The sequence below is a fragment of the Chinchilla lanigera genome, unplaced genomic scaffold (assembly GCF_000276665.1).
Source record: "Chinchilla lanigera isolate Chin_1 unplaced genomic scaffold, ChiLan1.0 scaffold00002, whole genome shotgun sequence".
Classification (NCBI taxonomy): domain Eukaryota; kingdom Metazoa; phylum Chordata; class Mammalia; order Rodentia; family Chinchillidae; genus Chinchilla; species Chinchilla lanigera.
In genome coordinates, this window is record NW_004955403.1 from 24,880,194 (window position 1) to 24,904,427 (window position 24,234).

The 24,234-nt window shown below is 40.5% G+C and overlaps 1 protein-coding gene across 6 annotated transcripts in view; it reads right to left on the bottom strand.

Annotated features, from left to right (window-relative positions):
- Stox2 (storkhead box 2) overlaps nt 1–24,234 on the bottom strand; it is a 234,401-nt gene that overhangs the window by 8,327 nt on the left and 201,840 nt on the right. For 4 of the 6 annotated variants that reach the window (XM_013513105.1, XM_005373496.2, XM_005373498.2 and 1 more), the window contains 2 exons: nt 11,828–11,980; nt 3,155–5,420 (listed from right to left, as the gene is read on the bottom strand). In XM_013513105.1, coding sequence (XP_013368559.1) covers nt 3,155–5,420; nt 11,828–11,960 — 2,399 coding nt within the window. In that variant the 5' untranslated portion in view covers nt 11,961–11,980. Of the gene's footprint in view, nt 1–2,952; nt 3,004–3,154; nt 5,421–11,827; nt 11,981–23,019; nt 23,140–24,234 lie in introns of all 6 variants that reach the window. The other 2 variants (XM_005373497.2, XM_005373499.2) reach the window with 2 other exon arrangements.

Here is a 24,234-nt window from a genome sequence, read left to right on the forward strand (position 1 = left end):
GACCACTTCTAATACACTGATAGTGGTAAATTCAGACAGTATTCCAATTTCTCTGAAGAATATTTCATTTCTATTTTAACAGTGAGTAGTCTGTGACATACTGAAGATTCTGAACAAGCTGACGAAAATTAATGGAGATGAATTTTCAAATATTCCTGAAATTTAATTCAGTACAAATATTCCTGAAATTTTACTTTTTTGAATGAGAGATGATGGTATGTAACCTTAAAAATAAGATTTCAGGATTTTACAGACAGGAGAAGTGAACCAAGTAGCTCTGTTGCTCATCCTTCTGGCCACGTTTTCCCCGGGCCCAGGATTCCACAGCACGGACACAGGCTGCGCTGGCAGCCTATGCTCTCTCTGATTTTCATATTGTGTTACTTAACCAGTGTTCGCCTTAGATTTGGAATAGCAGGCTTTTCATACCAAGACTTTTCATTTTCCTTATGAGATCTTCCAGGATAGCTCAGGTGTCTACCCTTTAACCTTTCTAATATCCTTTAGTTTTGAACAAAAGAGACTAAAGGATTTTGGAAATGTGGTTGAACAGCACACATGGGTCAACACAGAAACCTCTGGGTTTCTGTCACCTTTTTTGGTTGAGTCTTAATTTCTTAGTGAATTATTATACTGTAAGATCCAAATAAAAGGCCCACTTAAGATTCCCAAGTCTCACAGGAGTGGGAAGGTACCAGCATGGTAAGGTCGTTTAGCTAAAATACTACTCATTTTGAAAACTCTGAATCCAATATTTTCTTTTGCAGATCTTCAAGCATTAGAAAGGAAACTTATTCTTTTGCGTGTGGTGCTGGGAATCAAACCCAGGGCCTTGTGCATGCAAGGCAAGAATTCTACCACTGAACCACATCCCCAGCCAGAAAAGCAGCTTTCTTTATTGAGGTGTACAGAAAAAAAGTTGTCCATCTAGCTTCTAACCAAAGGATATTAAATATGACAGCAGTAAAATCAGTATTTTTAAATTCTCTAACTGCATAAAATTTATGGGTAATTTACATATTCCTGAAGAAAAAAACTCTCCCTTGAATCAGTGGTCAGATGTGATGAATGTATGAAATCCATCTCTTCAGAAGAAAGTTTACCTTCTCCCATGAAAATCATTTAACTTTTAAGTACATTATCTTAAAATAAAAACAAACTTACTTCAAGAAATAATCCCAGTCATAAGTTCTATGTTCCATACTCCAAGTTTTGAGATAATATATTCTGTGGAGATACTGGTTCAACTATCTCATGAATATTTCCATTTATCCATATGCAAACAAATACTTGCTTTTTTCGTTTGTTTGTTTTTTGTTTTTCTTCCGGTACCAGGAATCGAACTCATGACCTTGCGCTTGCCAGGCAGGCATTTTGCCACTAAGCTAAATCCCCAGCCCCACAAACAAATACTTTCAATATTATGCAGAAGTAGGTTTTGAGGTAGAAGCCACCTTACTGGCCCCAGCGTCTCTTTAGTAACACTGTCTATAGAGTTTTGCAGGTACTGCCTGTGAAAGTCTAGAGACCAAGAAGGGGACGTGAAGGGTTAGAAATAACTGTCTGAAAAGCATTAGGCAGTAGAGTCTACATAATAAGAAACAGTAGAATATAAAGATACAGGCAAATGAACCACATCTTCCATAAAGGACGGCTTTGAAATTTTATCACAGACTACAGACTGACCTTCAGTTACGCTATCTGGGAGCCACTATTAGATATCAAGAGGAAAAAAGTGTAGAGCAGGAAAAGAGGTTAAAAAAAGAATAGAGAAAATAAATTAGAAAACAAATTAAGACTTAACTTGGAATAAACAATTATTTAAGAAAATAGTTTCTTAGAAAGGTCATTAAATAGACCAGTGTTTTTTTGACTGGATGTCAAGGCTCCCTGAGGTCTCTCAGAGTTCAGCAAGGACAAGTAAGAGAGATCTGGGATTCCTGGGACACATGTTAACTTGGAAAAAAGGTTACAGGACCAAGTAATCATCATAATCATCATCATCATCATCACCACCACCAAGAACTAGGCCTTTGTAAAATAATAAAGGCATAATATGGGACAGATTAATAATTCCCAATTCTGACTTGGGATGTTGTGTCTCCAAATTATCCAAACATATGGTGAAATGATCTAACAAATTTAAATTTAATTCTTCATAATTACAAAAAAATATATAATATACATAATCCTACTTGTTAAAATTATTAGTATTGTTAAGATCTTGACAATCACTGATAAGAAATGTCCATCTCTCAGTAGTATTTCTGCATCTCAGAATCACCAATCTGGAGTAGAATTTAGAAGGAGGTTTAAGACCCAAGCTGCCCTTTAAGGAGAAGAGTTAAGGAGGAATAAGGAAGTTTCAGAGACTCAGTTTGCTTTGTAACCTCTGAACAACGTCAGTGCTTTGGGCCCCTCAGCCTTTATATCCTCTCAGTTTTCATCTGCAAGGAACTACCAGCACCTACAAAAAGGAACTTACTGTGATAACAGCTAAATGGCTAATATGGCTGTATCAGTACTACAGCAGGAGAGAGAAAAGCTGGCACCTGTTTTGATCTAACAAAGCACAGGCCTCTAGCTTTTCTGTGAGAGGAACAAGTTTCCATTTCCCTGAGGACAGGGGTGTGAGTGATGGAAAAAAGTATGTGACAAAGTGGGGCAGGCACACAAAGGAGAGATTAAAACGGTAGCAAGCACCTAGCTCTTCAAGGTTCTGAAACTCGCTGCTATACCTTCACTAGAGAATGGCATCCTAGTAGTGCTCCAAATGCCCACCCCCCACCTCCCACTGACTATTCATTCTATTTAAAAGTTACTCATTCTGAAGGACTTTAAAAATCCCCTCTCTTAGCATGGTGGCAATATAAATAGAAATTTAGAAACACTGGGAAGTGTTGGTCTTTTTAGTCTGAACTGATGCAAGTTTGAGGGAAGGAGCCAACCCACCAGTCCAGATTGGTGATCTCTACAGCTGCAGAAACATTTTTTTTTCAATTCCTGAAAAAGAAGTCAGAAAGAGGTTGTTAACAATACAATTCAAAGAACTCTTAACCCTTATTCACAAAACTGAGACTGTGAAATGGAAGCCCCTGGCCCTGACAAGTGTGTGTGTGTGTGTGTGTGTATGTAGAAAAATAACTCTCCCTACCGTGGGGAGTTGAATCCACTGTCCACAGTGATGCTGCTACTGTCCATACTGTCGAGCCGGGCTGAATGGGTAGCTCTCTGGTTGCTGCTGCTGTCTGTTTCTTTCGGGGCAAGGAGGGTGAGGTTCTTCTCAAATTTCCTCTGCAAGTCTCTTTCCTTCTCCCTCTCGAGGAGCCACTGCATGGTGCCTACATCATCTCTATTTTTCTCCTCCTCTGTGTTTTTATTCGCCCCTTCCTCAGAGTCATCATCATCGGAGACATTGTAATAGTCAAAAGAAGCTTCCTGGTTCCCTCCTGACTCCTGCTGACGCTGGGAGGTGGGCATGGCTTGTGCTGCCGAGGTCCCCAGAGAAGGTTCCAGTTTCTCGCATCGGCCTGACATTGTGTCAGCAGGCGTCTTCGGGTGAGATTTAAGGAGGGACAGGCTCGATTTGTGGTAGCTGTTTACAGACAAGGTGCTGTGAAGAGGTTTGAACAGTGTGTCTTTGCTGAATATCTCTTTCCTCTTATCCAGGCTGCTGGGCTCAGCGCCATGGTGCTGGACCAGGCGTCCATTGGCAATCCCTTCAGCCACTCCGCCCGAAGTGGCAGGGCCCACACCTGGTCCTTTTGGGGATTCTTCCTTGTGTACAACAGGCTCCCTGGAGGAATGGGGGGCCTGCCTATCAGATGGAGACAACTTTTTTACCCCTTCCACCAGGGTCAGTGTGTCATGGTCCTCCTTATTCTTCCCTAGAGGCGATGGTGCCGTGAGCACTGTCTCACTGGAGGTGTTGCACTGGAAGTAGTCATCTGCAGCTGTTTTTGTGGGGCAAGAGTTGAGTTCACCGTAGGACGGCAAACTCTCGGGGGGTTTGCCTGGGTCCAAAAGGCTACAAGCACTGGAAGGTTCCTTGCCACTACTGACTACTTCTGGAATACATACCTCTTTATAGCTTGTGGACGAAATGTGAGCCCTTTGATGGCCAACAGCCTGTGCAGGCCGTAAAGTACTGTCATCAATGTAAGACTGGCTAGGGGTCTGGTCATCTTGGCTACAGCCCTCAGCCAGGTCTTCAGGCGTGCCGAGAGAAGACGCACCCAGGGGTCCTTTGGAGTTATCCATTGATCTGGATCTCTCCTTGGCTTTGTTGGATCTCTCATTCCTGGACCTTCGGTCCTGAGTATGGCTGTGGCTTCGGTGTACTTTTGAGTGGGAGCTTCCCCTGGAAGGTTCTGGAAAAGGCATCTCAGTTCTCCTTTTGGCCAACTCTCCAGACACATCCCATTCTGGTGTCATGGGGAAATGGGACTCGATCACGTTGGCGTTGCTGTGCATGATGAAGTTGTCTCCTTTGTGTTCAATGATGAAGCAGCCCTCCCTGGGTGCCCTGGTCAGAGGGTCACAAAAATCATACTCTCTTTCACCAGGGATCTCCAGATGTGAACCATCTGAAGGGTCTCCTTTAGACACTCTTGTCTTGCTGTGTGACCGAGACTTCCCATGGGACTTCCGGTGAGTCCTACTCTTTTTGCTTCTTCCGCTGTGGTGAGCAGAGGATCCTGCTTTACTCCTATGTGCTTTTTCTTCTTCAAGTTTCTTCATCAGCGCTGTGTGTCTCATGACATTCTCCACAGTCAAGTCAGGGTTAATACGCCGAATGATCTCCATCTCCACTTCCCGAGGGATAGTTGTTGGTGTGTCCTCGTCTCGCAGGGGCCACTCCTCAGGAGGAAACTGGGCAGAAAAATTGGCTAGTTGTTTGGTCTTGTCTTTCTTAAAACTTAGCCGGAATAACTTGAGCCCAAACTTTTTTGACTGCTTTTCACTATCTTTAGGTTTTGAGAGAGTTTCTGTCTTATACGAAAAATTTACAGTACTTTTGCTCTTTTCAGTGGGTGGCACCTGGCATAGTGAAGGAGGGCAGTAAGGGTCTTTGCAGTCCTTGGCAGGTTTCCTCTGCAGAGTCGATGCGTGCATGCTGTGCACGTCTTCTCGGCAGCAGTGGCAAGAGTCGCAGTGGTTTCTGGGCAATGTCCTTTCCCTGACACAGCCTGAGGCAGAGGGCGTTATGGTTCCAGGTTGTGGAGAGGTACACTGAGACCTGTCAGGTATCCTCTCATCCAAATGGTACCATTTACTGTTAGTTCTTATGAGGGAAGGAGTTATGAAATAAGTCTGTGGGGTCACAATGAAATAGCCATCTGGAGTCGGATAGATTTTCCTTTCCCGTACCAGCGTATTCAGTGTGTGCCGTAAGATTTCTTGGCTCGGGGTTGGAACACCTAAAATCAAAAAGAAACACACTCATGAGAACTTAGCGGGAACGTGCTGTTGATTCCTGATGTTTAGAATTCTATTCATATTGCCAAGCTTCAAAGTGAAAGCAGAATCCAAAGGTATTTGTTTAGTGTAAATCCTAGTTTTCTCTTATAACTTCTGTAAATATGATTACCTATAGAATGAGAAAGTATAAAAACTGAAAGTAGGCTGGGGGTAAATTTCTATACTGTATGAAAAAACAGTATGGAAGGGAGAGCTGGAAGTTAGTGGAGTTAGACTGCTACTACTGTTACACGTCTTTACTAACCTTAACTGTGAAACAGACTATTTTTAAGTAAGATCAAAATTAAAAGATTGACATAATATGATATAAATTTACAGAAAAGGATTTTTCAACAAGAGCAACTAGGAAACCAAGGCTAGAAAAAGGTATCTTCGCATGTAAACAATTCTAATGTGTGTAGAGTCTACCATATTGGAACTCCTCTATATGCTTTTTTAATGGTTAATAACTTAATTTTATAAATTACTGCATATAAAAGGGCAATGAGACTTGACCACTGTCTATGATGTAACTTCTAGTTTTGAAACTCACTATGGCACCAGCTACAACCAGGAAAGAACATTCTCTGTCCGGCTGTAAGTCTAGGAGATGGAGGTGGTTTTCCTAGTTTGTAACAAGTGAGTTCCAATAAGCACACTCAGAAAGGAAAAGACACTGTGTCTGTTTAGTCACTATGTCCACAACTCCTATATTTGCTAGAATAGAAACACTCAGAAAAAAATGACAGATATTTCTTTGTGCATTGACTGATATTGTTCTCAAAGGGCTTTGTGTGCATTTTTATGTCTTCTCTACCTTAAGAGACAGAACTAAGGGTATATTCTTAAGAGAGTATAAATTTTCCAGGCTACAGCCCATTTACTTTATTTACTGGGCATTCTGCATTTCTTTATAGTTTATAAAATTGATCTGAGTAACAAAATTTGCAAATAGGTCAGGTCAAATCACAAATACTCCCAATATTCAGCTGTGTCTGAGCCATGAAAAAAGTCATTTCACATGGATCAACCCAATCCAACTAGGGCAGTTTGATGTGGAGACTGAGGCCTGAGTTATGAAGTCTAACTTCTACATCAAAAGCCCTGTTCTCACTGATGGCCAGTGTTCCTGGGTGAACTACTCAGCCCCTCTGTACTACCACTCCCATTATAATTTGGTTTGGGATGGCCCCAAATGTATTAAAGGACTGGTTTCCATCCTGACACTTTTGGGAGGGGATGAAAACTGTTCAAAGTAGAGGTTTCTAGGGGCATCAGGAGTGTACCCTTGAAGGAGCCTACAGGATCCCAGGCTTCTCCTCTCTCTCTTGCTTTCTGGCCATAAGGTGAGTGTTTTTGTTCCACTATGTGCTCCCACCATGGTGTGCTATCTTGCCACAGGCCTAAAAGTAATGATGCCAATTGAACAGGGGCTGAAACCCCTAAACCTGGGAGCCAAATTAAATTCTTTCTCTTTCTAAGTTATCTCAGATATCTGCTACAGTAATGAGAAGCTGACTAACACTTCTCTCCCAAATTCATATGCTGAAATCCAGACCCCTCAGTATCCCCTTCTGAGATCACTTGATTGAGAGATCAGATTTTTATAGTTATAGCCAAGTAAAATGAGATTATTAGGTAGGTCCTAATCCAATACAACTATGTCAATTTACGTAGAGACCTTTACAGAGAGAAGAGATACCACCAAGGAGAGATGCCTAGAGTAGATTCTTTCTGTACAGACCTCAGAAGGAATCAAACAACCTTTCTGACATTTTGACTTGGGACTTCTGGTCTTCAGAAATGTAAGATGATCAATTTCTGGTAAGTCGCCTGTACTTCAGAAATAGTAGCCCTTGCAAAGTAATGCAGCTGGCAACTTAATTTCTCTAAACCTCTGCTTGCTGACATGGAAATGTGGGTAACAATGGTACCTATCCTCATAGGGTCATTAAGAGTTTAAATGAGTTCAGTGCACGTGAACAGTGCTTGACACAAAGTGAGTGGTCATTAAACACTTAGTAGTAGTGTCGACTTTCGCTGATGTAATGATTGATACATTGTGTGCCACTCTGCCTTGCAGCCAGCTGATTACGGACTGAAAACTCCACAAACCGTGGGCTAAATAAACCTTTTCTTCCTTAATTTTGGATGGTAGCTATTTTGTCTCAGCAACGAGAGAAAAGTAAGCAACACAGCTGAGGACCCCTGCAAATCCAGATTACCTTCAAGGAATGTTGAGTAGCAATCCAGAACAGCTGGGTGAGCTGAAAAGTTTAGGCTCCCCCAGTTGTTCGAAAGCTACAAAAGTACCACACAAAGGCGTTGGAAATGGCCTGAATTCTTAAGCACAGAAGCTCCCTGAGAATGATGTGAAATATGCACCCATTTGTATTACCAACTTTACAAAGCACATTAGTGAGCAAGGCAGAAAAAATAACACTGCTCAAGGTTAATGTATTCCTTGAGGTAATTATTTAACTTCTGAGTTGCCCAGTTTTTTTAAAATCTAATGCTTATTGTTGATAAATGTACAATCTTGTGCAAATAATTTTAAGGCTAGTGTAGTAATTTTTTCTAACTTTGAGAAGCTTTCTGTACAATATAGAAATGCACAAGTATTGCAAGTTAATAGTGATATAACCCAAGCCCTACATATGCCATTCTTAGGCACCAACACAGAGCAAAAAATGGTTACACATAAGATAAGCAACTTAAAAAGAGCTCTGACATGCCACTAACAATCAGGGCCTTCTGGGGAATAACAGAAGACATATTCACATAGATAAGGACTCCAGAGAGGAGGACACACTTCCCACATTGTCGTCTCATGAATCATGCAGGTGTTAGCACAGTAATTAAGATTAACAAGCCCAGATGAAAAACTGACTACATCTCAAAGATTCATTTATAAGAATTCAAGATCACATAATGTGCCATGGTTGTTCATAAATAAAAGCTGAGGTTTAATTCACACGAATAGCCATGACATTAAAACAAACATTAAAGTATATTATATAATTTGCTGACTGTGGGCTTTCCATGAATGATCTTTAAAAAACTCATTAAACTACAAAGAATTATGACCATGGTGCAGTTATCTTTACCGACTACTAAGAACCAGTTCCTTCGCTTATTCCCAAATGAAGGGATAGAACTTCCATACAGAATCTGCATCTGTGCCTTTTACAGAGTCTTGGATTTTCAGGAGTACCACCCAAATAGTGCTTATTTTGAAGGGAAGAACCCATAAACATTCTTTTCTCCCCATCTGAACCACTTCCCAAATCTTTATCTTCAGTTTTTAAAGACCTAACTGGAAATTGCTGATATTTATGGTTATTATTTTATTATTAAGCCCTGGAATAGTGACTGATGCTTTCAATTGTAGACAAAATCCAGAGTTCTACCAGAAAACTGTAGGGCTGACCTGAAGAAGTAACAGATATTTGCATATTCCATCATTTTCAGATCACATCCGGGGTTATCCTGAGTTCAATTTTTGAATTCAGGTTTAAAGAACAGAGTTAAGCTTTATATTCTAACAGGGCTGAAGTCTGACCTCACTCCTTTTCCATACCTCTCCATTTCCCAAAGTAAAAATAGATATTTAAAGACACTGCACAGCAATGTGATGGTATGTAGACCGACACAGTGCTTTCATTGCTCAAGTCTGATCAACTGTGAGAACAAAGAGCACATGCACATGTTTCATACATTGAACATTTTTGATTGAAAATGGCTTGTTTTGTTTTTGGGTGACATGGTCACTACATTGCAGATACTGGCCTGGAATACCTGGACTCAAGTAATCCTCCTGCCTCAACCTTCTGAGTGGCTGGAAGTACGGAAGTGTCCAACTGCACCCAGCTGTAAACACATTTAGTGGGCTTCTTTTTTTTTTTTTTTTTTTTTTGTACCAGAAATCAAACTCAGGACCTTGCGCCTCGCAAGCAGGTGCTTATGCCACTGAGCTATATCCCTGGCCCCAGTGGGCTTCTTTAGATTATTCTTTGTGTTTGGGAAGAACACTGGACAAGGAAAAACACAGCAGGAGGAAATGGAAACAGAACATGGTATAGTCGTATTAACAATCCCCAGTAAATTCTAAAGTCAGCTTCCGGGCTGGGGATTTAGCTCAGCGGCACAGAGCCTGCCTGGCAAGTGCAAGGTCGTGAGTTCAATTCCTGGTACCAGAAACAAAACAAAACAAAACAAAAAACTCAAAGAAACAAAAATAAAGTCAGCTTCAACTCTACACCCAGACTTAGGGCTCTAATTCTATTTCCCTAAGATCAGCTTTCCTCCGAGGACAATCTAGTTCCAACAGTATAACAAGTATTAGCCTGATGGAAATGTTCCTTCCTGGATGAGTGAATGAATGAATAGTTCTTTAGAAACATGAGAGGCAAATATTTATTCTTTTTAAACTTTTTAAAAAATATTCTTGACACTGTACTAGAAACTGATATATAAAACTCACTGAGTTAGTCTGAAAAGAATTCTACCTATATAAGATGATAATAAGGTTTATTTTAGTGTATGAAACATTTTTACTAGAAAACTTTTCACTAAAAACTCACTAAAATACGGATGCTCAGAACCAAACAGGAGCTAAATTCTACACTGTTTTCTATTTATAGAGTACACATAAAATGAAAATTTAAATATTTTAATATTTGGAGTCCAAAACTTTATTTTCTAAAAGATTTTAAAATGTAAATACACTTACCTTTAAAAACATACAAATATGAGTATTATCACTATCACTGAAAACATTTTTCAAATAGAATTGAAAGCACTAAGTTTTCAAGAGTGTTTTTGTTCTGATATAGCTTAGTGATGAAAGGTGAAAATAATCAAAGGAAGAGAAGAAAAAAAAAGGAAGGAAAGAGATAAGCAGGAAGGCATCCCAGTACTAGTAAATTAGGAAAAAAAGGAAGGCAGACCGAAAACAAATCTCACTTTGTACAAAATATTAATTTAACATCTGGAGCTATTGCTGAACAAAATTTTACATAATTACCACCATGCCTCAGTCTAGGGGTCAGAAAACTTTTCTGTGAAGGTAGTAAATAGTCTAGTCTTTGTGAGGCATAACGTATCTGTTGCAAATACCCAACTCAGCCAGTGTAGCATAAAGAGCCAAAGAAAATGCAGGCAGGCATGGATGTGTTCCAAGACAACTTTGTCTATAAAAACAAGTGGTGGGACACTGTAGGCCACAGCTGATAAACCCCTGCCCCAGACTCAAGTTTGTGCAGTCTCCTTGCAAACTTCTGGAGTTGATCCATAGTCATCAGTGTCACACACATGAAAAAGCTGGAGTTAGGTCCTCTCAGTTCCTCTAAGATCAAGGCCTTGGGATTAAAGTTCACTTGCACAAAAGCTAGCAAGCCAGTTATGCTGTTAAGTATAAATAACATATGGACTTCTCAACAAACGATTCCAACTTAGTAATATTGTTATCAGCTGCTTCACAGGGACAAGCATCTTACTGTCACATATTGTCCCTGCATTCTCTCCATTCTTTATTTTATAGCTCCGTAGTGGGTGGTAGACATGTCACCCAAAAACAAAACAATTCTGAGAGAACCGTATGATCTTTCATGAAACTGTATAAAAATAAAAGGATTTTAAAGCTTCTGAGTTTGATATCCAAAGTATAAGGCAGGAAGAAGGGCTTCCCTTCACCAGAGACAGCTGGGCCAGTATCTTCTTTTCATATTTAAAAAAAAAAAGCAGAAATGTATTTTATTTATCAAATAATATTTTCTTACAACTCATCAAGCCATGCCACAAACACGCAGGATGTTTATTTTTAACATTATTTTTCTGTAGTTTAATCCCTTTGGACTAAAATCCTCAGTTGCTTCTGACTAGTCCCATTTTCATGTACTTGAGGAAGGTTAGCTTGCAAATGTTGAAGGAAATTCTGGTGATTTTTGCCCAGTTCTCTCTTTGGCTCAGCGCCAATTAAAAAAGTATTGCACCTCAAACAGTGAAATTACATTCGATGTAACACAGGTGCTTTGACTTTGAAGAACAAAAGAAAAGTTTCTGGTCAGTTTTCATGAAGAATGCCAGGCATGGTGGCACTCATCTGTAATTCCAGCACTCTGAAAGGATGAGTGTGGAGGATTGCAAGTTTGAGCCAAGTCCAGGCAACTTAGCAAGACTTTGTTCTAAAACAAGAAACAAAGGTAGGGTGGGGGGTTTTGGGGATGTAGCTTAGTATCAAAGCCCTGGGTTTAATCCCCAGTGCAGGTGAGAAAATCCAAAACTTCAGGAAGAGCAGTCTATTTAAAAGTTCTAGAGCCGCAGAGCATACCTGCATTTGGAAAAGACCCTGTTCTTTTCTCATTACCTGGGAAACATGTTGTCAGGTGTTCCATCAGTGCTTCCTGGGTGACGGGTTTTCTTGCCGAGTTCATTGCTGAGATGGCCAAGCAAAGGATTTCCCCGAGAGGAATAAACTGAGACTGACTGATGGGAGACATACTGATTGGTGATACATCACCTGCAGAAAGACAAAGTGAGCACTTCATTAAAACTTCCAGTCATTTGTCACAGACACATCTTCGCGCACGTGCACACACACACACACACACACACACACACATACACACACACACACCCTCCAGACAGTCCCCATCCCTTGGATTATGAATGCAATTAATTCTAAATACTGAAATTGGTGAAAAGACTTCCACACACAGTGGATGCCTCTACTGCCTTGACAAATAAAAGCTTCCTTTTGAAACCTGAGGTCTCACTGAAAGAGCACACTGAAAGTCCTGCAACAATGAAACTTTGAAAAGTGATTTCTGTTTTATTAACTCAGAGCTGATTTATTTAATAACTGCCATTCACATCTCAACAAATACATCTGTGGTAACTTGATGATTCATTCATTCAAATGTGGAGCGTGTTATGCGTCAGGCATTTGCCAGGAGACTGGAAACTGCGGACAGCAAGTGAGTCAGTCAGCTCCCCTCCTGCAAACATTTCTGCCCTCCAAGAGTTTCCATTTAAGTGAAGGAAACAGACAAGTTGATCAAAAGTCACTGTGCAGTGGGGCAAATGCACAAGCGGAAACTGAACAGTAAGTCTGAGATAGAGTGTTGGGGGCTGTCCCATCGCCTAGGGATGCAGTGGGGCTCAAAAGCTGAATGCTGTAAGGTTTTCCAAGGCCACACAGTCTGAATCCTGTATTAAGAACTAGGAGGGCCTGGTGGCTGGCAGGTGGGGGAGACATCAGGAGCAGGATCCACAAGGAAGTGTTTTCCAGGGAGTAGCAGAGAAGGGACACAGGTATGTAGGGACAACCATGAGGACACAGCTGAATGCCCTAGACCCTCATCCTATGAGGAACTGTAAACATGGGAGGAATTTAAGGAATGCGAAAGGCAGATGTGAGTATCAGGAAGATGACTGGTGGCCACATGGGTGAGGGACCAGAAGAGGGCAGATTACAGTGCACTAGAAGACTGACTACCTGTACACATGCCCACCAAACGGGACAATGGAGGAAGAAGAGGTTGAAGACCAACATCAAAAGGGTGACAGATGTGAGTCCTGAGGAAGTGTTCACCTGCAAGGCAAATACTGTGTCTGCTTCTGAAATCTTTACCCCATTGTGTGGGAATTGTCAAGGTATCTCTCAAGGTTCCCTAGGATTTTCAGGAGATTTTTGCTGTTGAGGTGATCCCAGGAGAGGGAGAGGTGGGGAGAGCAGGACAGCCTGCTCCCGACACCTGAGGGCCACCGGCTTTCTACCTTGGGGCTATTCTTACATTTCACTTGAGAAGATGTCCTACAGAAAGAAGACGAAAACTACCAACAGAGTATCTTTGAGCTCCGAATCTGCTTCCCACATGAACTTACATGATCTCTCTCTTCCTTGTTGCTTAAGCAAGATTTCTCCTGTAATAAACTATGATGACTCACGTCACACAGCTAGGTCAGCTTGTGGCATTAAGCAGCATTCTCCCCAGAAGACACACGTGGGTGCTCTGGAATGGACCAGCATCCACACTGTTGGGGCACTCAAAGTTATGCCCAGCCACAACCCCTAGCTTGCAGTGAGTACAGAGGTCCTTTGTGAAACAACTTGAATCTGGCTTTGAGGGGCTAAAAAGGGTAATGATTTGATGGATACAGTCAGGCAATAGGAGATTGCCTCATGGGGGATATTCCAGCAGGGGCATCACAGGAAGCAAAAGGACTCCAGTGTCCAAGTTAGAGGCCTGAACACCACTCTCCAAGCCCAGTGGAGTTCAGAGCTCCTTTCCTGCTGCACCACAAGGCTCCAATAGCCCTCCTGGGGCTCCAGTCTCTGCGATGGATGTGAAAGGAGTAAGGCATTGCCGCAGGAGCCAGAAGGAAGGCAAAGTACCCAAATTCAGAAAAGAAGGAGATCCAAGGATTTTAAAAGTCAACCGAAACTAGGAACTGATCTAACTTCGAATCCACAAATTTGGGGGATCTGTGAGATACAAATATCATAAAGAGAAGCCATCTGGGCCAGGGCCGGTGATGCAGGCCTGTACGTCCAGCACTCTGGGAGGCTAAGGCAGGCAGGAGGTGGCCTAGGCAACTTAGTGACTTAGCAAGACCCTGTCTAGGGTAGGGGGGATGGAGGTCTGCACAGAGAAACAGAGGGTGGGGGGAGAGAAGAGAGACAGAGAGAGAGAGAATGAGAGAGAGAGACATTCTCTGAAAAATCCCTACAGTAGCTGGTGGGTCAGCAGTAGGTGGAATCTAACTCATGGAATTTAAGGCTATTACTGGGAATGTGAGTTTTACTTACTGGCTGTGGAAACTCAATTCACATTGAGAACTTAATTAAAAATGACAGACTGTGGACTGGGACCATCTGAGGGAGCAAGTTTGCCACAGCCTCAAACAGTGTGCTTAAACCTTTTTAAAGAATTGGTGTATTCCATTCAAGCCAAATCTTATTGTCAAAGTCAATGTGTAGCAAACAAACCAGTGCTGGTATTCAACGGCAGCAGAGGTGGGGACCAGGAGCCACATCTGTTCAACCCTATCATCGCATGGGAAGCCCTGCAGCTCCGCCGTGGCCCCTTAGTAACTTTTAACCCTTCTGCAGCTCCTTGTTCCTCCCTCACCTCTACAGTAGAGGACAAGGGGCCCCAAGGCCAGCCTTCTTGCTAAGACCCTAGGGTAGCATTGGCCACGGTGATGCAAAGGCACCAGGGATGATTTTAAAAGTCAGATGAAAGGAAGGATGGGGGCCAGCTTGTTAAGGAGGAATTCAAAGCAGATTCCAGGACCCTTTGACTTACGTATCATTTGGAAGGCTACCACCTTCTGAAATTTATGCACCATGGCTAAGAACTTTGCAGATAACTAAAAATATAAAAGTATGAAACTATGATTTTAAAACTACAGGTCAGACGATTTCCTGATTTTGTATAGGTTATAAGAGGGAATCTTCGCTCTAAAAAAGTAATGACCATGAGCAAAACAAACCGCCTTGTGTCTTGCTTTATGTTTTTAGATGAAATGATTGGCTTAGTTCTGCTGCCAGCTGCTTAGTTAATTTCTTTTCATTCACTGCAGCCAACTGTAAGAGGGGACATGCTTTAAGTGTGTCTGAATTGCATGTGCCTGGAAAAAAACTCAGTTTCACCGTAATAATGAATATCAGCAGTAACTTTTACCTCAAGATACAGAGCAAAAATGGGATCTGGATGCTCTAAGTCACTACCTCCATGTCATCCTGTTTTTATACTTCACTGAGAGAAATGATTTTCACTCCCACCTCCACCAGCAGTTCTGTCTACTCTACACCCAAATGCTTCCTGAATCTGTTCCTTCAACTCTGGCTCCAGTGCTGCTGTTGCACTCCTGTCTCCCCACCCAACTCCACCACAAGCTTCCATATCTCTCACCATTATAATGACTTGAGGATGCTCAGTCTTCCTCCCTGCTCCTGAGATTGCATTCGCCACAGAGCAGTCAGGATCCTCTCAGGAAAAACAGAAAACACTTCCCTGCATAAAACTCTACAGTGGCCGCCTACTGCACTCAGGGGGAAGTCTTAGTCTGCACCAGAGCTGTCCACCTGCCTCTGAGGCTGCCCCTACCCCCCAGCTCCTTCCCTATCCACCCTCACAACCTCCTCTGACTTGTGAACATGCCAAACTTCTTCTGAACTCAGGCGTGACCTTTGTATTTTTTGTGTCCTTGGCCTGGGATGCTCCTTGATTGGAGTTTTAGAACTGGCTGCTTCTCATACTTTAGTTCTCAAGCAAAAAGTCATGCCCCCAGGGAGCCTTACCCTGATCTCAAAGTCTAATGCTGTTCCAACACAACTTGAGTTCACTGTCTTCACTCTCTGAACGTGTGTGTATGTGTTTGTGTTTCCTGGTTTACCATCTATTTCACCCACTAGAACATAAACTCCATGACAGCAGCAGGCATGAACTCCACAACCCCAGTACCTAAAATAATGCAGAGCTTTCAGAATATACCCAGTACATGCCACGCTTGTTGAATGAATGAATGAATGAATGATGAATGAATGAATACCCATTTATAACTTTTTAATACAATGAATTTCTCCAGGTATTTTAAAGTTTTGTGATTTTACATTTTGGGCTAAAACTGTAAAGCAAACAGAGACCAAATATACTTAATGATCCATCTAAAGACATCCTCTGATTAATTTTATCAATAATAGTCCCCTGAAAACACAGTAATTACCACAGAAAAATAATTATATATTAATTGAGGTTTAGAACATGTTTTTAAGAACTGTATTAATGGAATCATAGATATCTCTCAACAAAACATAACACAATTCAGGTTTACCAAGGTTTCCGTAGATCTTATTTCAACCTGCTTAATGAGCAACTAGTTATTCCTAAAATATGCTACTAGAAAATTCTTCCATCAGCTAAACCACATTTACATTTTCAAATAAGAAAATATTATTGATCACCATAATCTATAGAACCTACATAAACTATCATATTTTCTATAAATTATGAATTATCACTTACTTGTCTGGAGTATTCTATTGTTAAAATGAGTCCTGAACATATTCATGACAACTCGACTATAAGTTCACAGGTAGATATGGACTAATGAATTCTTTCTAAACTGCAACCATTCTGTCCTACCGTATCAAGAAAAAGGAAATAGGTTTCATTTTAACTTTATTTTCTTACCATTTAAGCAATCCTCAAAAGACATTTGTCAAATCTAGGATCATTCAGAAAGTAGCAAGAACAGCGCCTTGGACAGAGTTAAGCATTTAATAAATTTCTTTTAAATGAACTTAAAATGTGAAAAGACAAAAAATTGCAATGGTAGGTAAACTTCCATTTTAAGGACATTTAACATTTAAAGCAGGTCAGTGAAAATTTGGACACTGCTTTCGTGCAAAGTACTTTGTCAGGTAATCACAATGAGGAGAAAAATAAAATAGTGGGAAAATGGGTTCCCTAGACAAGAGCAGGAGAGAGCAGCAACCTCACAGACCAGAAAGCAGCATATAGAGCCCGCAGGAGCCAGATGTGTGCTGGACTCAGCTGGGGAAGGCTAGTGGTAAGGAGGAGAAAAAACCGAAGGCCAGATCTCGGTAGACAGAAGACTTAGATCTCATTCTCAATGACTGCGGGGCACATGGTATGTTTAGGAAATCATCCTTGTGTAACTGTGGCAAATGAACTGATGGCCACTAGCATCACTCACAAAACTACTGCTGGGGGGCAGGGAGATCTATAACAGGTAGGGACTCTGCAGGTGCCAGCTTGCTCAGTCCCATTGTCTACCTTGTCACTCCCACTTCAGCAAATATCATGATCCAGATCATAGACTTTTACTATTTAAATCCCTCTCTCATCCCTTCTGACTTTTAGCCAGTGAGTAGTTGGAATTATTTTCAAAACACTTCTCACTCACATAATTTATTCTTTTAAGAAATGTCTGAATATCTTTTATATATTAAATACTGTTAGGCACTCAAGGTCCAAAACTGTTCTATCTTGGTTCTATTTGTAGGCCATAAAAAAATAGTATTGTAATAAAGTCCTGTCTCTGTGCATGTCATTTTATCCTTTTCAGTCATTAATTCAGGTTTTTTGTACTCCCAAACTTCATATATGAGGGAAGACAACACAACTCTTAAATTGTGACATTCATGACAACTTATATTCATCCCCTATGACATGATACCCGTATCTTTCCAAAAAAGATTTACTATAAAGTAAGTATAAACTACCTAATGTTGTCTTAAAGTACCCCTCTTCATAAACTGTATAAGAAAAGGAAAGCCAGAATTTTTCCAAATGAACTGCATCCTAATAAATGACAACCTTAAAAGCAAGCCAAACAGAATAAATATTGTATTTTAGCTTTCTTAAAATCTGAGTTTTCGCCTCTAAACCTGCATTAAGTAATCAATTATCCTATTTTCCTGTTCATTTTTAAGTACTTTTTTTCCTACTGTGAATGTTAATTTAATCTACACCTTGGGTTGAAGAATTATCTCTGACCCCAATGAAATTCATATACCAAAACAACTGCAACAGTACTGATTATAATGGAAAATTCCCAACATAAAAAAGTATTCAGGAGATAAGAACCCCATCTCTTAAAACAAAATACATTCACCCATCTGTCTGTTTCTCACCTATAAAATGAGGCTTTGGATGATATCATTTCAGATTCCTTCAAGCTCCAAAATTCTATGCTCCTTTATCAATACAGCAGAATTCTGGTAGAAAATCATAACAATACTCATATGTTGGGAAAACTATTTTAGTGCTCATCTGATCTGAAAAAGTAGGTTTTAATTTTTAAGGAAATGGCTAAATATGTTGGTTATTATTTTTTCTCCTCATAATAAAGGCTTCATAATTTGTTCTTTCTAATTCAAAGTCTTACTCAGCTTTGTTCTGCCAAAATTCACACTGAAGTTAAAATTATGGATGCCAATAAAACTACCCATGTTGCAGATAGATACTATGACTCCCCATAAAAATAGTCACACGTGTCTATAAAATGTGCAGAGGCCACAAAGACAACATAACTTTATTCCTTTCAACAATCTATTCATAGAACTGTGAACTTGCCAAGTCTTATCCTAAAGGCCCCTGGGCTTGGGGAAATCATCCACTCTCTGACATTACAGTTAAGCGAACAACTTCTCTCATGCACAGCACCAGACAAATCTTATGTTTTACAGTTTAATTCAATATGTTCCCCTTAATTTTATGTATAAATGCTGTTTGGTTCTCTTAACATAAAGTCTACTACAATATTTTTTAAAAAGCTTCTCTGAAAAGAAAACATATATTCCTTTCCTATGCACTCGCTTGAAGACCACAGCACCTCTACAGAGGGGGCAGAGCATATGGCTCCCATTAGCTCACGGGCTGCTATGCTTCCTTTGAAACCAGATTACTATACTTCACTTTCAAATGTTTGTATTTGAAATCTGAAAGAAAACTTGACATTGAAAATGGCACTGTTACGGTTTACTGTAGGTTTGTTTTAAATGCCACTGGTTTCAAAACTTTAAAGCTGAGCACTTATTGCAAAAATTAATGGAAGAAAATGACATACAAAAGGAATTTTAGAATATTTAGAAACGCTGTAACTGCTTTTATAAGGTTTCTTAATGCTTTACTTCAATACTTGATGGGTTTCTTAAACAAGTTCCAATTTCTAAGGTATTGTTTGAATAAATTATTTTAATTCCAAAGACAACATAAATAGGAGGCTCCTTGAGTAATACTGAAATTAATGGTATCCATCAGCCATGAGTTACTTAGAAATTTATAAAGAGGGTTAAGAATAATCCTGAGACTTATGGCACACACCAAAATGTGTTGACAGCCCCTGTTAGAAATCTTTCTGTTTATTAGTCTGGTCTAACGTAGAGGTTCAACCAAGTGAAAAACCAAATCAATCAACACTTTACTTTAAAGAAGAAACCTATCATCTTGCTGTGTACAGGCTCTCATTAGGCACAGTAGCTATTGCTGCGCTCCTGAGGCCTGGGTACTGATGAAACACTGTCATGGGATAAGAAGAGGTAAACAGATCAGTAAAGGTAAAGAAGAGAAATCTGCAGAGAGTGATGATTGCTGGCAAGAACTTCCTGGCTAGGGAGCTCCCCTTACCATCCTCAGAGATGACCGCTGATGACATCTCTTACAGCATCTAATGCTTTTGGACCACTGAGCTGTTTCCAATAGATTTGCAACTGAAAAGCTAGGGTGGAAATATGAGCCATAGAACAATTACATGCTTCAGTGCCTCAAGCCTTTGCTAAAGCTCCATATTATAAACCAACAACTACTCTAAGGGTGGTCTGTGTGAGGCACTATGGAACAAAACCTCGCAGAGTGCTAGTTACATACAGCCACTCAGAGGTCTGTTGACTGAAAAGGTCCTATACTTAAAGACAAGATGAGGCAAGGCCCAGCTATCTGCCAAGATGTTTTCGACCCCAGCTGTTATGTTGTTCTCTAGACCCTCATCCAGAATTAGTTAAAGCCATTTACACCTAGGATAAAAATCATAATAAAATACTAGTCCTAGATGACACCCACTATTAAGAGCTCTCAGATGTCACAGAATTCTCTAAGGCTCCTGGATAACAAAAGTTCTATGATATGGGGTCTCCCTTGTCCTTACAGTAAATGCCTCAAGCAGTTTCTATGGTAAGTCATCATGTACTTCTCTTTCAACTTTATAATATAGTAGAACCTGGCCTCACACTAGGGATGCCTCAGTTTCCCTAGTTTGATTAAAGCTGTTTAACATCTTCAGATCATTCTCTTCCCTGCTTTGTAAGTTAGAATCCCCACAGCTGTTTCTCAACCTTTGTATTTTTTGCTTTATCAGTTTAGGTACCATGACTTTACTATGACTGATTTCTGCAAAACACAACTGTAATTGAACAACAAAGCCTACTTAAATACAATTCACAAATTTTTACAAATTATAACAAAATTTTACTGAATGACTGCTACAGATTCCCTGGCAAGTGAATACCCTACCACACATCCAGCTGCCACAGAGGTTGTTATCAAAGAACGATCTAAGAATGTTGAGGATGAAAGACAGACACATGCATCAAGATAGATACACAGAAACAACTTCCAACTCACGGCATCATTAAGTACCTTTTTCTCCTAAATCGGGTATTACAAAAAAGTGGTAAAGACCATGGACTCTCCTGAAACATTAGGCGCAATGCTCAACTCTGCTCCTCATTAGTTACATGATTTGGGGTACATGAGTAAAGTTTTTTAATATCAATTTCCTTTTCCGCAATGTGTACACACTGATAGAGACACTGAGGGGACTTAGATGATGGATGTTGAAGGCATATACTGTCTCTGACACCCAATAAATATTTAATAAATGGTTGTTAGTATTACAAGTATCTTCCCCAAGTCTAATTCAGCCAATTTACTCTTTTATAGTGTTTGAATTTACACCAACAGGAAACTCATTTAGCTCTAAAAAGAAACCTTTTTAAAAAACTAGAGCTCATCCTTGTCTTAACAATAACAGTCCTTTAGAAGCAGTGCAAGCTTTCTTGGCTACAACTATATCTCAAGGTAAGAACAATCAGTTTCTAGGGAAATGTGTGTAACTCCTGTGGTTTACACTAGCATTAAACTAATCTGTGAAAATTCTTTTTTAAATTTCATGTAATTTTTCAAATGGACACATATTATTTGTACATATTTGGGGGTACAATATGATAATTTGATTTACAAGGTATAATGATCAAATCAGGGTAAACAGCATTTCCACCTCCTGAAATTTTACCATTTCTATGTGCTGGGAAACTTTAGACTCATCTAGTTAGTTTGAAATACATCATACATTGTTTCAGATTATAGTACCCTGTGCTGCTAGAGAACATCAGAACATTCCTCCTATCTAACTCTATTTTGGGACCCATTATCTAATCTCTCTCCATCCCTCTTCCCTGTCCCCCTTCCCAGTCTCAAGTACCCGCTATTCTACTTCTTCTACAGTCACTTTTTGAGCTTCTACAAATGAATGAGAACACGTGGTATGTGTCTTCCTCTGTCTGGCTTATTTCACTCAATGTGATGTTCTGCAGTTCCATAAAAATTAACAAAAGAAATTGTTCTAACTCTCTACAACAAATGAATGCTTTTCAAATGGCCCCCCTTCTTAATCAACAATTTACTGAGTCGTTAGCATAAATAGGGAATTGCTAGATGATGTAAATTATAGAGAAAAATCTTAATCTTTGCCTTCAGTGAGCTTACAATTTAGGTAGCAAAACAAGATAAAAATGTGTAAAAAATGTAAGCACTTATGAAATACAAAACATCCTTTAAAGAGCTGTAACAAGAAGATATACAACTGATTAGCAAACTGATTCTACAATGGGAGCTTCAAAGACTAAGAAATGACCTCCTGTTGGGGGGGGGGCGGGTAGCCTGTCTCACTGGGAGAGCTTTATATGGGAAGGAAATTTTGAAGAGAGTCTTTAAGGACGAGTCAAATTAGAGAGGTGCATTATACAGCTTTACTCTCAACATGCTATTTGTATTTGTCCTGACCAAATACCCTTTGAAACTGACCCAGCATCCTCAACTTTACTTTAAAAATGCAGAGTGCTATACACAGAGACAACCTTGATAATTAAGAAAGGAAAGGGTGGGCTATGAAGATGGCTGTGACCACAAAGAGAAAAGATGTTTGAGCGGCCTATCGAATATAGAGTTTGCATTATTTTAAAATGCACTAATTACGCCTGAAATGACATCAAGAATTCAATATTCTCAAAAGATCTTTAATAAACAACACTGCTAAAACTATGTATCTGATGAAGTGGGAAGACCAGGTTTTCTGATGTACCACATTTCATAATGGAAATATGGCATATAATGTTCTTTGGAGGACCAACGTTTACCATTTTGCAATTATTGTCTTTAAAAAGCTTGCGTGTGAAAAGCCCATGGATGCTGTAAGCAAATGGCTCTGTCATCATTGGAATCCTGTAACAGACTGTAGTGAAATATGCTTACTTCCTAGCAGTTCATAGCAGCCTCAATATGATGTTGGTCTTGGAAGCAGTCCCGGAGCATATAAATCAGGCTTTCTGGGGTGTCAGTGTATTATTGCATGTAGAACCACAGGCCAAGCAGTATGCAAAATTTCAGAGACTGTACTTTAATTGACAAGATAAAAATTTCAAATAATATTTACTGAAATTCTCCCTTAGGGGAATAAAGGAGATATACAGGGGATGAAAACGTGAGGCAGTTTAATTATTTCCCATCCACAAATCCTACAGCTGTTGACTTTTCAGCTCTGATGAGACGATGACTCATGCTGGTGATGTCGCATGAGGTGGGTAGTCTCCATGAAATACTCAGACCACCCAAGACTGAGGCCACAGGAAGACTCTAACAGCAAGACCACTTTTCAGAGTACAGCTCGCTCTCATCACAGATGTTGTAGGTATTCGACCATATTTCTTTGCACACAACCATTCTTGAAAGAAAAGCAGGGGAAACCTACCTGACCCGTTCTGGACTGGCTCCATCCCCCAGGTACCTTTGACACTAACGCCTGGTGCATGCTAGGGGGTGGCATCCAAGCACAAGAAGGAGCCAGTAACAGAAACGGACGTCCTAGAATCTGTAATAAGAAGAAAGAGTAAACTTTCGAGTCACAGTATCCTAAATGAGCATTTCAGATTGGCTATGGAGGACCCAGGGAACACAAGAGGAATAAGATACTTTACCTTGGAAGATCTACTTTTTAAAAAATGAGCTCCAGAACTCTCAGCTCTTCTTACAGTTCAGGGCTTGAGATACTGGCACAAATTCAGTACAAAAGCTAGCAAAAATCACCTTAAAAAGGCTTTGTGAATGTATTTTGCTGGTAATGTTTTTTAGGAAGGAAAAACAGGAATCGTCTTTACCATTCCTTTATCCTATTTGCGTGGAACAGCTGGAATCCTGTTCCTTGCCTATCTCATCTATCACAGCCACTCACATTGAGCCAACATCCCACTGCAGTGCCTCAGGAATCTGCAGTGTCACTCCTCTTCTGCTTATTCTCTGCAAAGTGAAGTCATAGGGATGGATCAGCCAACCTGACTTCTCACTACCCTGCCCAGAATCCTTTGTGAGCTGATATGAGTCATCCCTCCAAGAAAAGCTACAGCGTGTGTGTGTCTGTGCAGGCTCCTTTGTCCGTGCAGTGTGGAGACGCTGGGTGGCAATGGAGCCCAGGCACAGGGCGGCACAGGGCTGCAGAGGGCACATGATCCTGTCCAAGGGGCGCAGGTGTCCTCACATGCATTAGCGCTCGTATTTTTTAATCATCAAAACAGTAAAAAGGGCACATACCTCCAGATGCTTGAAGAAAGAACACACACATTAAATTGATCTGGCGTCACATACTCACCAGTCTATAATCATTGATCTGACACATTTACCTCCTATTTTTAAGGCTGACTTTTCATTGTGATGAAGGATGTCTCCCTCCTGTGTGTAACAGGCAGTTCTACAGTACACTGGATCAAAGTTTAGCTGCAGCAAGCTATTTGTCATGAATTCCAGTTGCCCTGCAAGTCTTTGCAAGCCCGGTCTCCTCATTCCTCACACATCCCTGTCGGGCTTGCAGCCTGGGCAGCCAGTGCCGCTAGCCTCACCAGCCAGGCAGCTCTGCCGGTGCTGATAAAGGCGGCGTTGGGAATGAGGTCACTGTGTCAGGCACGTGCTCCCA